We start from the raw sequence: 15338 nt of genomic DNA, 5'->3' as shown, positions 1-15338 counted from the left end.
TATGCTCAATTCTAGGTGTTGATCAAATACTGAATCCACAGCCTGAACAGGTAGGTACGTGCTGTTAAATAGAGAAATTGTGTCTCAGTAACATGGTGCATGTAATACGTCCGTTTTATTGAGTTTGTTCTCTGGCAACTCACCTAGCCAGGACTACAAAAAGGAAACCTGGTACCTCTTAGATGGACAGTAACTGATAGTTGAATAGAATCTGCCACAGTCATTGCACTCTTGTCTGAAATTGAATGGTGCACCTGACACCATGGCTGAGGAGATTACTACTACATTGTGAGTTACCAAAGAGGGTCTGACAAGTGGCAAGACCAAGAGGTAGCATTTCAGAGGGATTCATTGGGACGAATGGCCTTTTTCTGCACTGCATCGATATTCTATAAATAACTGGATAAAATCAACTCTGCTGCTCCTACTTGATTGCAATCTTCGCTTCGCCAGATCTCTGCTGCCGTTCCCACTGTTGACTATGATACGTCCACCATCTCATTAGGATACCAACACATTCCCTTCCATCTTAGAAGGCAAACTGGCACATAATACAAAGAATTAGCTGGGCACAGGAGGAGAGTGACAGGACATCCATATTCTATGCCCACTTGAGGAGGACATCCTGGACATAAGACATAGGAGTGGAAGTAAGGCCATTCGGCCCATCAAGTCCACTCTACCATTTATATCATGGCTGATGGGAATTTCAACACCACTTCCCCGCACTCCCCCCGTGGCCCTTGATTCCTTTTGAGATCAAGAATTTGTCGATCTCTGCCTTGAAGGCATCCAACGTCCCGGCCTCCACTGCACTCTGCGGCAATGAATTCCACAAGCCCACCACTCTCTGGCTGAAGAAATGTCGTCTCATTTCAGTTTTAAATTTATCCCCTCTAATTTTAAGGCTGTGCCCACAGGTCCTAGTCTCCCCACCTAACGGAAACAACTTCCTAGCGTCCACCCCTTCTAAACCATACATTATCTTGTAAGTTTCTATTAGATCTCCCCTCAACCTCCTAAACTCTAATGAGTACGATCCCAGGATCCTTAGCTGTTCATCATACGTTAAACCTACCATTCCAGGGATCATCCGTGTGAATCTCTGCTGGACACGCTCCAGAGCTAGTATGTCCTTCCTGAGGTGTGGGGCCCAAAATTGGACACAATATTCTAAATGGGGCCTAACTAGAGCCTTATAAAGCCTCAGAAGCACATCGCTGCTTTTATATTCCAACCCTCTTGAGATAAACGACAACATTACATTCGCTTTCTTAATTACTGACTCTACCTGCAAGTTAACCTTTAGAGAATCCTGGACCAACACTCCCAGACCCCTTTGCACTTCTGATTTGCGAGTTTTCTCACCGTTTAAAAAATAGTCCACGCCTGTATTCTTTTTTCCAAAGTGCAAAACCTCACATTTACTCATTTCATCAGCCATTTCCAGGACCACTCTCCTAAACTGTCTAAATCTTTCTGCAGCTTCCCCACCTCCTCAGTACTACCTGCCTGCCCACCTATCTTTGTATCATCGGCAAACTTTGCCAGAATGCCCCCAGTCCCTTCATCCAGATCATTAATATATAAAGCGAACAGCTGTGGCCCCAACACTGATCCCCGCGACACACCACTTGTCACCGATTGCCATCCGAAAAAGAGCCTTTTGTCCCACCTCGCTGCCTTCTGTCAGACAGCCAATCCTCAATCCAAGCCAGTAGCTCACCTCGAACACCATGGGCCCTCACCTTGCTCAGCAGCCTCCCATGAGGCTCTGTATCAAAGGCCTTTTGGAAGCTAGATAGATGACATCTACTGGGTTTCCCTGGTCTAACATACTTGTTACCTCTTCAAAGAATTCTAACAGGTTTGTCAGGCACGACCTCCCCTTACTAAATCCATGCTGACTTGTTTTAATCTGACCCTGCACTTCCAGGAATTTAGAAATCTCATCCTTGACAATGGATTCTAGAATTTTACCAACTACCGAGGTTAAGCTATTCGACCTATAATTTTCCACCTTTTGCCTTGATCCTTTCTTAAACAAGGGAGTTACAACAACAATTTTCCAATCATCTGGGACTTTCCCTGACTCCAGTGACTTTTGAAAGATCACGACTAAAGCCTCCGCTATTTCCTCAGCCACCTCCCTCAGAACTCTAGGATGTAGCCCATCTGGGCCAGGAGATTTATCAATTTGTAGACCCTTTAGCTTTTCTAGCACCTTCTCTTTTGTAATGCCTACCATACACAACTCTGCCCCCTGGCTCTCCCTAATTGTTGGCATACTACTCATGCCTTCCACTGTGAAGACTGACGCAAAGTACTTATTAAGTTCTTCAGCTATTTCCTTATCTCCCATCACTAGCCTTCCAGCATCAATTTGGAGCGGCCCAATATCTACTTTTGCCTCTCGTTTGTTTCTTATGTATTGAAAGAAGCTTTTACTATCATTTCTAATATTACTAGCTAGTCTACCGTCATATTTGATCTTCTTCCTTACTGCTCTCTTTGTTATCCTGTCTCTGTTTTTGTAGCCTTCCCAATCTTCTGATTTCCCAGTGCTCTTGGCCACTTTATAGGCTGTCTCTTTTTCTTTGATATATTTCCTAGGCAGGGTATCACAGGCAGGGTTTGAATTATGACAGTGGCCACTTGTGAGGTTGTAGGGTGGGTCCTACAGATACTTTGTGTGGCTCACGTTTTTTCTTCCCTTCACACTCCCTATCGCTCTGCACATTCAGCAGACCAATGGCAGCAGTTGTTACCTCTCTCCCTCTCTGTCCCTGCTTAACCTTAGTAGTGTTCCTGTTCTTCCAATTAGAAACTATACACAGCCCCCAGAAAACTGAGAAGGAGAGAATTATGAAAGAGGTCTATTTGGTATTTCTTTGGACAGACCAGAATAGACTCCAGTGCACCCAGTATATTTCACAGGATAGATCTGATGGGTGTGCAAAATAAACTTAGCATTCAAGAACTTGGCTGTCAGAACGAACAGAGCAAACAGACATTTCATCAAAGAAGCACTCGCAGCTGAGATCCACTGCAAATCGCCAAAAGCCCAGACTACAGGAGAATGCTGGCAGTACAACAGAAGAATAATTGTCATCCAGCAACATCGAAATGTTCATGCAAGGAGTATATTGAGTTTGGTCATGACAGAATTCCATTGCTGAACAGTCAGTTGTTGAGAATCAGACATGAACAAGATACCAGAGACAATAAGTGGGACAATGCTTCAATGAAGATTCAAACAATTATCAAGAAAGGGATGAAAATGGTGGAGATCATTATAAAAGAAAAATAAATTATAACTGAGTAAATTCCCCTTGATAACTTTGAATGATGATAGTAAAATTCAATAAGCTTCCTCTGTAATGAAAATATCTTAAGTAACCACCACTATTATAATAAATAGATTTGAGTTCCTGAAACTTCAGAACAATCCCACATGTGTCAAAGTTGGCTCATTCAGAAACACTGTTGCCCACCTGTTCCAAACAAACAAAAACTATGGGCTTCTATCCCACTCCAAAGGATTAAACACATATTCATGACTTATGAGCCTGTCTTGTACTGAAGGAATACCACCCTGTCTTCCAGCTGAGATGTTGAGCTTGAGGTTCATCTCATCTCTCAGGTAAATACAAAAGATCCAGGACACTCGTTGAATCCCTAAAGTATGAAAACAGGCCATTCAGCCCAACACAACCACACCAATTCTCAAGGAAAATCCCACCCAGACTCATCCCCCTACCTGATCCCTATAACCCTGCATTTTCCATGGCTAATCCACCTAACTCACAAATTGCTAAACACTATGGGCAATTTAGCATGGCCAATCCACCTCACTGGTACAACTTTGGACTATGGGTGGAAACTCCACACAGACAGTCGCCCAAGGCTGGGATTGAGCTGTGAGGCATAAGTGCTAACCACTGAGCCACCATATTATATTTCAGATAAAGAGATCTGCCCAGTACCCTTCTGTCAACAGTACAGCATTATCACAATTACTGTTTATTAGAATTTACTATGTGCAATTTGACATACTTCATTGACTGCTTTGAGGTTGTAAAGATTACGTCTTTTTGCAGAACCACACATCTCTGCAATTTGCACAAACTTATGTTTTGAAATAAGGACCCAATCTAAAGACTTCCTCTATGTTTGCTAAATGAATAGTAATAGTAATGTATCTAAGAAACTTTCACAAACAATAATGTCAGAATTTCCTTATGTTAAATATTTATGCAGAGTGGTTGAACAATATGCCGTTCACATGAATTACAAACCTATATAAGTGTATTTAAACTGTACAAGGTTAAATGTGCTATAATTCTCAAATGGTTAGTACTACTGCAACTGAATCAACTATATTTCAGTACACGTGACAATAAAATCAATCAATAAACAAGTCCGCATTGATGATGAAATTTCAGTTCAATAAAGTCTGGAATTAAAACTGTCTTAATAGAACTCATGTAACAATTGTCATAAAACTCATCTGGTTCATTAATGCGCTTTAAGGAAGGAAATCTGTGATTCATACTTGGTCTGGCCTACATGTGACTCCAGACCTGAATCAGCATTGCTGACACTCAGTTCAAGGGCCAATTAGTGATGGGGCGATGCTGGCCTGATTAGCAATATTCTGTGAACTCACAAAAGAAACCTAATCTTCAGTGATGTGAGGTAGTTTGGCAGTGACTTAAACTTATCAAGGCTTAATAAGTTACTGACACTTAAATAGAGAGACATTAACATTTTTTGGTGACTTTAGTGTGAATGTATTACGTAACTATCCATAGTTCCAAGTATTTCAGTGCTGAGTTACTTGGTGAGACAATAGTGTAGTTAAATCTCTGGAAGAAAAGGGTGACTCTGTTAACAATGTTTTTTTCCCATGTTTATCTAAGTAGCTGTGTTCTCCAAACAGGGCTGTCCAATTTACAAGATAATAAAAGGTGAGGCTGGATGAACACAGCAGGCCCAGCAGCATCTCAGGAGCACAAAAGCTGAGGTTTCAGGCCTAGACCCTTCATCAGAGAGGGGGATGGGGTGAGGGTTCTGGAATAAATAGGGAGAGAGGGGGAGGCGGACCGAAGATGGAGAGAAAAGAAGATAGGTGGAGAGGAGAGTATAGGTGGGGAGGTAGGGAGGGGATAGGTCAGTCCAGGGAAGACGGACAGGTCAAGGAGGTGGGATGAGGTTAGTAGGTAGGAGATGCAGACCACCTCCGCTTCGTTCACAATAAGCAACTGTGCCTCCCAGTCGCAAACCATTTCCACTCCCCCTCCCATTCTTTAGACGACATGTCCATCATGGGCCTCCTGCATTGCCACAATGATGCCACCCGAAGGTTGCAGGAACAGCAACTCATATTCCGCTTGGGAACCCTGCAGCCCAATGGTATCAATGTGGACTTCACCAGCTTCAAAATCTCCCCTTCCCCCACCGCATCCCAAAACAAGCCCAGTTCGTCCCCTCCCCCCACTGCATCACACAACCAGCCCAGCTCTTCCCCTCCACCCACTGCATCCCAAAACCAGTCCAACCTGTCTCTGCCTCCCTAACCTGTTCTTCCTCTCACCCATCCCTTCCTCCCACCCCAAGCCGCATCTCCATCTCCTACCTACTAACCTCATCCCACCTCCTTGACCTGTCCGTCTTCCCTGGACTGACCTATCCCCTCCCTACCTCCCCACCTATACTCTCCTCTCCACCTATCTTCTCTCCATCTTCAGTCCGCCTCCCCGTCTCTCCCTATTTATTCCAGAACCCTCTCCCCATCCCCCTCTCTGATGAAGGGTCTAGGCCCGAAATGTCAGCTTTTGTGCTCCTGAGATGCTGCTTGGCCTGCTGTGTTCATCCAGCCTCACATTTTATTATCCTGGATTCTGCAGCATCTGCTGTTCCCATTATCACTGTCCAATTTACACTTCGCCATCGCTGAATACAGATAACCTTATCATTACTTTTGCTATAAACTCTGGTCCAATGTCTACACAAATATGCACTGCATCTCCCTAAAACTAAGAGTTGATACCACACCAGTACAAAATTTAAAGATAGTAGAAACAGTCAATGCTGGAGAATCTGAGATAACAAGGTGTAGAGCTGGATGAACACAGCAGGCCAAGCAGCATCAGAGGAGCAGGAACCTGACGTTTCGATCTGGACCATTCTTCAGAAAAAGGGTCTGAAGAAGGGTCCAGACCCAAAATGTCAGCTCTCCTGCTCCTCTGATGCTGCTTGGCCTGTTGCATTCATCCAGCTCTACACCTTGTTATCTAATATAAAATTTAATGTGCTATTATATGAACATGTCTTAAAAGTTATTGGTTTACTTTGGTGCTCGTGATTTCAGTTGCCAAAATAGAAGTCATGCATTGCTAATGGTAATCCAAAGGGCACATACTTGCTTTAATATAATAGGTTCCAGCTGAGTTCAACATGTACCTATCATTTTCACTCCACTCCACTCCCCATATTGAAGCTTGTGAACAGCACCTCATATTCCACTTGGGAACCCTGCAGCCCAATGGTATCAATGTTGTCTTCACAAGCTTCAAAATCTCCCCTCCCCCTACCACATCGCAAAACCAGCACAGCTTGTCCCCACCTCCCTAACCTGTCCTTCGTCCCACCTATCCCCTCATCCCACCTCAAGCCCCACACCCATCTCCAACCTACTAACCTCATCCCGCCCCCTTGACCTGTCTGTCCTCCCTGGACTGACCCATCTCCTCCCTACCTCCCCACCTACACTCACTTTTACATCCCCGCCTCTTTGAACTGTCTGTCTCCTCTCCTCCTATCTTCTCCTCTATCCAAATTCTATCCACCTCCCCCTCTCTCCCTATTATTTCAGAATCCCCTCCCCCTCCTCCATTTCTGAAGAAGGGTCTAGGCTCCAAACGTCAGCCTTCCTGCTCCTCTGATGCTACTTGGCCCGCTGTGTTCATCCAGCTCTACACCTTGCTATCTCAGATTCTCCAGCATCTGCAGTTCCTACTATGTCCAAAATCTAAAAGGGAGCATATTGGTGTTGGGTAAGTGTATGATCTGTAACAACAGAAAATGTCACCTTAAGGAAAAACAAACATCAGGCAGTATCTGTGGAGAGAATAGACAAGTTAACAATTTGACAGAACTGAAATATCAATCTGTATTCAAGACAATTTGTAAGACAGGAAACCAAGACACTTTCCATTGTGGACAGAGTTTATCAACTACTTGCTTGTACAGTTCTTTCCACCCGTTAGTACAGGCCTTTCCAAGTGTGGGGATTCAAATCCCAAATGACGTTACGAGTTGAAAGTTAGAGTCATAAGCTCTGAGGCAGCAATGACCACTGTGGTGCTCTAAGTTATAATCAGAGAATCTTACAGTGTGGACACAGGCCATTCAGCCCATCAAGTCCACAATGACCCTCCGAAGAGCATCCCACCCAAACACTCACCCCTATTTTATTCCTGTAACCCTGCATTTTCCATGGTTTATGCACTAGCCTTTACATGCCTAGACACTGAGCAATTTAGGATGGCCAATCCACCTAACCTGCACATCTTTGGACTGTGGGAGGAAACCTATGCAGGTATACTGGAAATGTGCAAACTCGACACAGACATTCACAGTCAATTGAGAAACAACTGGGTCCCTGGTGCTGTGAGGTAGCAGCTTTAACCAATGAGCCACTGTGCTGCCCAGCTGTGCTCCCCTTCAATAGGCCCCTAGTCTCCATTTCCCCCTTTCCATGCTCTCGGTTCTCATTGAGAGGCAAGCCCCAAAGTTGGGTCACAGTTGAAAAGAAGTTTGATAAGCACTGTTACAGACGTCCCGTGTACATGTACAGGAGTTTTTAATCAACCTGTTGAGAGATATTATTACTCACCCTTGGACTTGAACCCAGGCCTCCTGGCCCAGAGATAGGTAGGACTACCACTGCACCACAGGACTCCTAGTGATACATCCATTGCCAATAATCATTTTATTTATTCATTTCCTGCATTCCTGGGGATCTGACTCCTACTGGCAATGGGTTTCAGGATATTCCCTAATCAACCTTTTCAGAGTTGTTATCACACAACTCTGGAGTAGGTGGGACGTGAACCCATGCCTCCTGGTTCAGAGGTAGGTACACTACTATGGGATAGATACTTTTTATAACCAACCTTTTCAGGAATGCTATTATGCACTTTTTGAGGAACCTCCTGGCCCAGAGGTAGGGACACTACCACTGTGTCACAAAAGCCTCTAGGACACCACCCCTGCCCTCGTCAATTAATAACCACCAACTTTTTCTTCTCAACTTTAAATAAAGACATAATAAAATTAACAATCAGATTTAACAATGAAGAGCTTAGATATTCAAAAGATTAATTTAACTGCTCTCTGAACTGATCCTACCCAACGTCTAATTGCATCCAGTTATTATTTTGATTCAGTTTTCCAGCAGCCACTACAATTTTCTTTTAGTTCAAAGAAACTAAAGAAATTACAGAAAATAAGAATGATGGAACAGTTGGGATCATGTGAGAAACCCACTAAAGATAAAATGATGAGTTTGAGTTGAGCACAAATACATAAATAGGAGAAATAGGCCACAGAATGTAACTATCGTGTCTGGTGTATTTAAAATTAAATGGGCTGACCTTAACTAAGTAACATTTAGCATTTATGGTGCAGCAAGATAGCTAAATACTGATTTTAAACATGAATGTGCAAATTAATTACCATTCACTAATTAATTCCCTAATGAACATGGCATTTCAGATTATGTTCCACTTGAGCTTAACTTATTTTATATTGTAGATTTGAAACTTGGCTGTTTAATACCAACAGCTGATTTTCTTTGTATGTTTCGCATGCATTCCATTTATTTATCATTACTGAATGAGTCAAACACCAGTTGGTCTGGTTCTTTTTATGCTGACTTCATTATTGTGCATTTCCACAGTGTCACATGAATTCCACAGAAACAATTGTCTCATGATCTTTGAGAAAAAGAGGGGAAAGGCCAACAGCTGGGGTTTTATTTTAATTGGTATCAATGAAAATTAGTTTGAAGGGTGTGTCTTATCTTCAAACAGTGTGTTCCGCAGGCTGAATTCAGTTCAACTTTTGTCATTACCAATATGTCAGGAATGATATTTTCGAATCAGTGGCACGGCATTGCTTGCAAATTTAATAAATGGAGAATATACTGGGGCATAAACCTTGTTTGACAATGTAATTAGAATGTTGGTTTAAAGCTATTTCATTTTCCTCTGGAAAGGTACTTTTAGTACAAGTCCCACACCAGGATCCAACTCAATTCTGGAGCAAAGGTGAATAAGATTTGGTGTGGTGGGGAAATGTCTGCCTAGCCCCTGACTGCAGATTTATTGATTTTAAAAAGTTGTCAGTCTCCTGTTTGGATGCTTGGACCTTAATACAATAAATTGGGAGCTCTGCCAGGGTTGAAACTTCACAGACAACTCAAGCATTTGAAGAAATTAACATCAGGATGTTCCCTTGATGGCCTTGTCGCATCCAATTTCAAACAATCCACTACCAGGTCTAATCTGTATTTCATCCTGTATGCTACAATGTCTTAGCATCTGTGCAAACTGAATACCAATACTGATTGAAGTGACGCTGAAGTACCATACATCAAAATAAATCATTGTGATTTAAATCCAGAATGCACTGATTGTCATTCTTGATGTATGGTACTTAGCAGATTAGGTACTGTCTACTTTTGGAATCAAGATTACTCCAATGGACTTCACACATACAATGTGATTGCCCAGTTTAATAAATCCTTAGGTCATTCATTGTCAGGTCTATAATAATTTTTACCATTTGTGTAAGAGTTTGCAAAGACATGACAATTGCACAAAAATGTTAAAGAACACTTATGCAAACCAAAAATAAATTAACAGAAACAATTTAAATGACTAAATATATAGACTATCCATTTCCAACTGCTCTTCCAAAAAATTTCCCACCTTGTATTATTTTATACATATAGTAAAATGGTATTAAGTAACCTTGGACTTAATGGTGCTTTTCAATTTAGCATATGTTGTACATAAATCTATGGACTTTTTTTTTAACCTGCCCTTCAATATCCTTTATTTTGGCTTCCAAGATCAGTTTTGCTCTTTGTTGCTCTTTGCTCAGGTTCTGAATTCCTTCATGTGCTGATGTCATGTCAGCTGTTAATACGGCAATGCTTGCATCACACCTATGGGAGGAAGCAGGTAGAGTCATGAGACATTCTTCATTATCTGCTAGACCTTTAAAACAAGTATCTACAGGGAAATAGTTAATGTACCATTGAGATAATTTTCCAAGTGTGGAATAGTGGCTGTTTGCAGCTTCACTTATCTCCAGTGTTCTAGTGATTTTCCAAAACATGCTAACCATAGGCACAATTCATCCAGCACATTCAGTACTGGTCAGCATCTTGCATTTTCATGTTAGTGCTGAGGCCAAGATGAAAATTTCCACTCTCTGATTGATATTAGGCTAAAGTGAGTAGAACAAGCTCTAACTAGTTTAGCAGAGTTTCCCATCAACAAACAAACCATGACATAAATATGTCTGTAACATAACTGTCAGAACAATAATTTAATTCAAATGCAACAATGAATGAATAAAACATCTCTTTAATTACTAATTTTTAAAAATTATTTTAATTTTTCCAAAACTCTGAGCATCTTTTCTAGGTAGCATGATGGTTTAGTGGTCGGCATTGCTGCCTCACAGTGTCAGGGACCCAGATTCAATTCCAGCCTTAAATAACTGTCTGGAATTTGCATGTTCTCCACGTGTCTGCAAGGGTTTCCTACAGGTGCTCCAGTTTGTTCCCGCAGTCCAAAGATGTGCAAGTTAGGTGGATTTGCTGTATTAAAATTGCCCCACAGGGATATGCAGGCTAAGTGGGTTAGCTATGGCATTTGTGGGGTTACAGGGATAGGGTCTGGATGGGAGCCTCTTTGGAGGGTCAGTGTTGACTTGATGGGCCGAATGGTCTCTTTCCATCCTGTAGAGATTCTGTGATTCTATATTAAGTCAGTAATTAAAAATGTTATCAGTATCCTTCTCTCCACGAAACACTATGGATGCACAGCAAACTGTCCATTTTAGATGAGATCTTTTCATACTGCAGCCCTTTAGTGATGGCTGAAGAAGCCAATCCTTAGGAGACAGGTTAAGCTTCAGTGCCACACACGAAGCTACACAGTGTCATTGAGGGTTGTTCTTTTCAACATTGTCAAGTTGCTGTGGCCACTTGTCATCATGCTTTGTATGCCGGCCCACAAGAGGTGCTTGTGTTTTCCTTTGTCATCAGTTAATGTCTCTCAGGTGCAATATCCAATGTTTAAGAATTTCACGTCATACTGATAAGTCTTCCTGAAGTGGAGCTATGGCTATCCCACTGGTCTTCTGGCTCTGGCTAGCTTGCCATAGAGAACTTCATTGGGTTAGCTTGATGTTATTCCATGCTTGTTTTCTAAGTAGGCTAAAGATGTAGTTCTTTTCCCAATGTTCTGTCAACTTCTGCTTTGATGGACAAATTATGTGCCACCATGGAACCAAGATAGGTGAACTTGGTAAACGCCTGAGGTGCTTTAAGTGTGATGAAGGGCAAAGATGCAATATCTTATCCCGAGACCACAAGATTTACTTGATGCTTGTTTTCAGAAAGAATAAGTTATAAGCACTGGGGAGAGAGCCATTGAGTTTTTGTATCTGAGTTTCCATGCCAGTAACTAGCACAGTATAATCAGTGAAGACTTCATAAAAGTGTAGACTTTTTTGATATGTATTTTAGCTTCACTTTCAGTCTTGATACTGTGCAGAGATTGCTGTCCATCTAATGTGCAAGCAGATTCCTCAATCAGTGAAGGTCAGGTGCATAGAGAAGAAGATGCTAAACAAAGTGGGGAACAACGATATGTAGATTAGGTGGGTTACAAAGGGATGGGTCTGGGTGGGATGGTCTGAGAGTCTGGATGGACTTGTCGGGCCGAATGGCCTATTCCACACTGCTGGGATTCTATGATTCACTCACTGTAGGATTCACAGTGTTGAACAGGCAAGTGGTGTTTTTGTTTTTGATCCAAGAGGCAAATGCAGTTTGTTGAATTGGTTTCTGTTAACCTTTGCTGTTGGAGGATAAAAATGGCTGCTTTGAAGCATTTGAATGTTTTCCAGTTTGTGAAATGGAATCTTATCAATTAAAAAATGATTTTTGGTTTCAACTCCACTTGCTGACACTAAATTACACAATCAACTGCACAATCCAACATATAGCAATGTCTAAGCACCAAGCCACACTGCTTACTTGTCCTTAGCTTCATCCCATCTTACAGTCTTGTCTAAATCACAGTTACTGTTTCCTTAATGGAATCAAATCCAGGTAGGTGGGGCTGTGAGGCAGCAGTGCTAACCACTAACCCACCGTGCCACCCTAATGATCAACTTGTCCAAGCTCTGATTTATTGGAACCACGTATCAACTAAGTCCTACCTGGCTTGTACCACGCGATGCTGCTCTATCACACACAATGTGAAGAATTTCATGATTAATGTTTACATCCTCTTTGGAGGAGGAGGACAAAGATTGCTCCTTCTCTACCAGCTTATCAGCCTCCAACCCATCCCCCTCCACCTTGTCTGCTCCAGTTGTGAACAGCAGAGCATGGTAGGATTATATGACCCACTTTGTCTGGACAATACCATAAGGCTCCCAAAGGCCAATCCAAGCGGCAGAACTTCACGTAGAGGAAGCTTATCGTCTGTTCCACCATGATTCTGGTCAAAGAATGGGCTGCATTGCATCCATGCTCAGCCTCAGTTAAGGGGTTGCATAATGGAATTACCAGCCATGTTTGCAAACTGTACCCGTTGACCCCCTGTAGCCATCCATGCAAGGCATCTGACTCCTGAAATGGTTGAAGAACATGAGAGTTCTCAAGGACCTAGGCATTGTAGCTGCCCCCAGCAAACCTGGTGCAGATCTCTGAGATGTGTACTGATGATTGAGATAACTTGCATGATAATGGAATGGAATCTATTCTACTGATGCACTCAGCTGCTTTATGATCTGGCGCACTCAATTCAATGTGTGTACCATCTATACGCCCTTGCTCTTTGGAAACCAGATATGTTGATAAAACTTCCTATTTGGGCTGCAACACTGCCCTCGTCAGGGGAAACAAGATAAAGCAGTGTGATCTGACACAAATTGCATTGGTAACTGTCTTGAGAGGTGCCACACAGGCCCCAGTAGGTAACTGGAAGGAGTTAGTTGCATTTAAGTTCAACACAGACGTCACCTTGACACCCACTGATATAGGATAGCCACTCCCTCTTTTATTATTGATTCACAAGCATTTCTTGTCCATCCCTAATTGCCCAGAGGGGAGTGAAGAGTCAACCACATTGCTGTGGGTCTGGTGTCATATTGTAAGCCAGACCAGGTGAGGATAGCAGATTTCCTTCCCTAAAGGATATTAGCGAATCAGTTAGGTTTTCCTGACAATCGACAATATTTTCAATGTCATCATCAAACTCTTATTTTCAGATTATTATTGAATTCAAATTCCACCATCTGCCATGGTGGGACTTGAACCTTAGTTCCTTGAACATTACTTGGGTCTCTGGATTAATAGTCTACTGATAATTCCATTAGATTCTGTCCAAAGACCCACCTTTCATTGCTATCCTGGGAAGAAAATTTCACATAATAACACTCTGAGAGAAAGAAATTCTCATAATGTGTTTTTTATATTGTGAGTTGCAGTTCTAGGCTGATTCAAGTATTGGGAATCTCAAAAGTGAAGTCACACACTTTTGTTTGAAGGAGAATCAAAGTCCAAAAAGTCCAATACATTATGGATGACGGAAATCTAAAACAGAAACTAAAAAAACAATGCTGGAAATACTCAGCAAGTCTGGCAGCATTTGTGGAGAGAGAAACAAGCATTAAAATTTCCACTCAGTGACCTCCCATCACATCAGCTCTGTTCAAATTTCCCTAAAGATGCTACCTATTTCCAGTACATTTTTTGCCTTTATTGTAAAGAATGAACTATCTCTTTTTTTTCCTCTATGTTTGACTGTGGATTGAAATGGGAAAAGAACTGTTTTCAAATCAAGAATTATGGAAAGGATTGCTGCATGTTTCTGAAGCAAGTTGCCAAAATTCATTATGAGTGATGTTTACACTGCTACTTTGTTCAATCAGATGGGCTGTTTGTAGATGGGCTAACTGGAGGAGAGGGTACAGAGCGATATTTGGCCAGCAACAAGTAACTGATTGGTTTGCAGAATTGTGACTAGCTGTAGATAAGAAAGGCCATCTGCCTGCCAACAACTATATGGTTGGCTTCTCCTCAGATGAACAGATTATGGATACTGAGAGAAGGGTTCAGGGATGGGGAAATGGTGTGTCTTTCTGCATTAAAGAAAACCTAAAGCCTGAAGAAAGTCAGTTCACTTGCCCTGACCAGTTGCTGTAAACTGTGAGGTTTCAAATAGTAACTAAAGGTTGTTGCAATTAGTGTACCCATTACATATGCCTTTTGCAAGGAAGTGAAAGGTGAGAGAAGAGCAATTTAAAAACAGTAAGTCCTACCAAGCAAAAGGATCACATCCTGTGGACAGAGGCTACTGAACTGCCTTCCCAGTTTTCTTTATGTCTACCCATAACAGCATTGTTTCTTGTTTCATTGTCTGTCCACATATGTATGTGTGGGAGTTTTATAAGGGACTTAGAGTTTTAACTGGTAGATTTATAGGTCAACAGTACTTGGTTATTTATCCATGGTTAGAATCTATTTACTTGCAATAAATAGTAATTTCTGTTACCAGAAGTATGGCCCATGTCAGACCCTAGTGAACAGAAGACAAGACGGGTAAATTGAGTACTTTTCTACCTTTAATCAGATGATGACTCCTGGAGTAACACTGGTTTGATTCCCAGTGTGCTACCCAAGTGGGGCATGATATTATTAGATCAAGGTGTTTGAGTAGTCTTTTCCATGTATTAGCCATGGGCTTTAGCAGCAAGCATCAAAAGAGAACAGAATGGTTACCTACTTAAACCCTAACTCCCATGTTGAGTCAGTGACATTGTGTTGGAAGTGGGTAACTGTCTGCCCATTTCAGAGAGTCACAACAGTCTGTGGGTCATTAACTGGGTGAGTCCTCTCAGCTAGAGGTGAAAAGTCACAAGGGATTAGAAAATGTGAGTGGTACTTAAAATTAACTTGATGTGCTACACATCTCTTACACTGTGTTTTCAGAATGTTTTGAAAAATCAGTGTTTGGCATTCA

At 41.9% G+C, this 15338-nt stretch overlaps 1 protein-coding gene across 1 annotated transcript in view; it reads right to left on the bottom strand.

Moving 5' to 3' along the window:
* The window catches only part of LOC125467133 (protein FAM81A-like), a 50933-nt gene that overhangs the window by 12003 nt on the left and 23592 nt on the right, over positions 1 to 15338 (bottom strand). The window contains exon 4 of the mRNA XM_059639280.1: positions 10108 to 10237. Coding sequence (XP_059495263.1) covers positions 10108 to 10237 — 130 coding nt within the window. The remainder of the gene's footprint in view (positions 1 to 10107; positions 10238 to 15338) is intronic.

The sequence above is a fragment of the Stegostoma tigrinum genome, chromosome 33 (genome assembly GCF_030684315.1).
Source record: "Stegostoma tigrinum isolate sSteTig4 chromosome 33, sSteTig4.hap1, whole genome shotgun sequence".
Lineage (NCBI taxonomy): Eukaryota > Metazoa > Chordata > Chondrichthyes > Orectolobiformes > Stegostomatidae > Stegostoma > Stegostoma tigrinum.
This window is presented reverse-complemented; position numbering and strand designations above follow the sequence as displayed.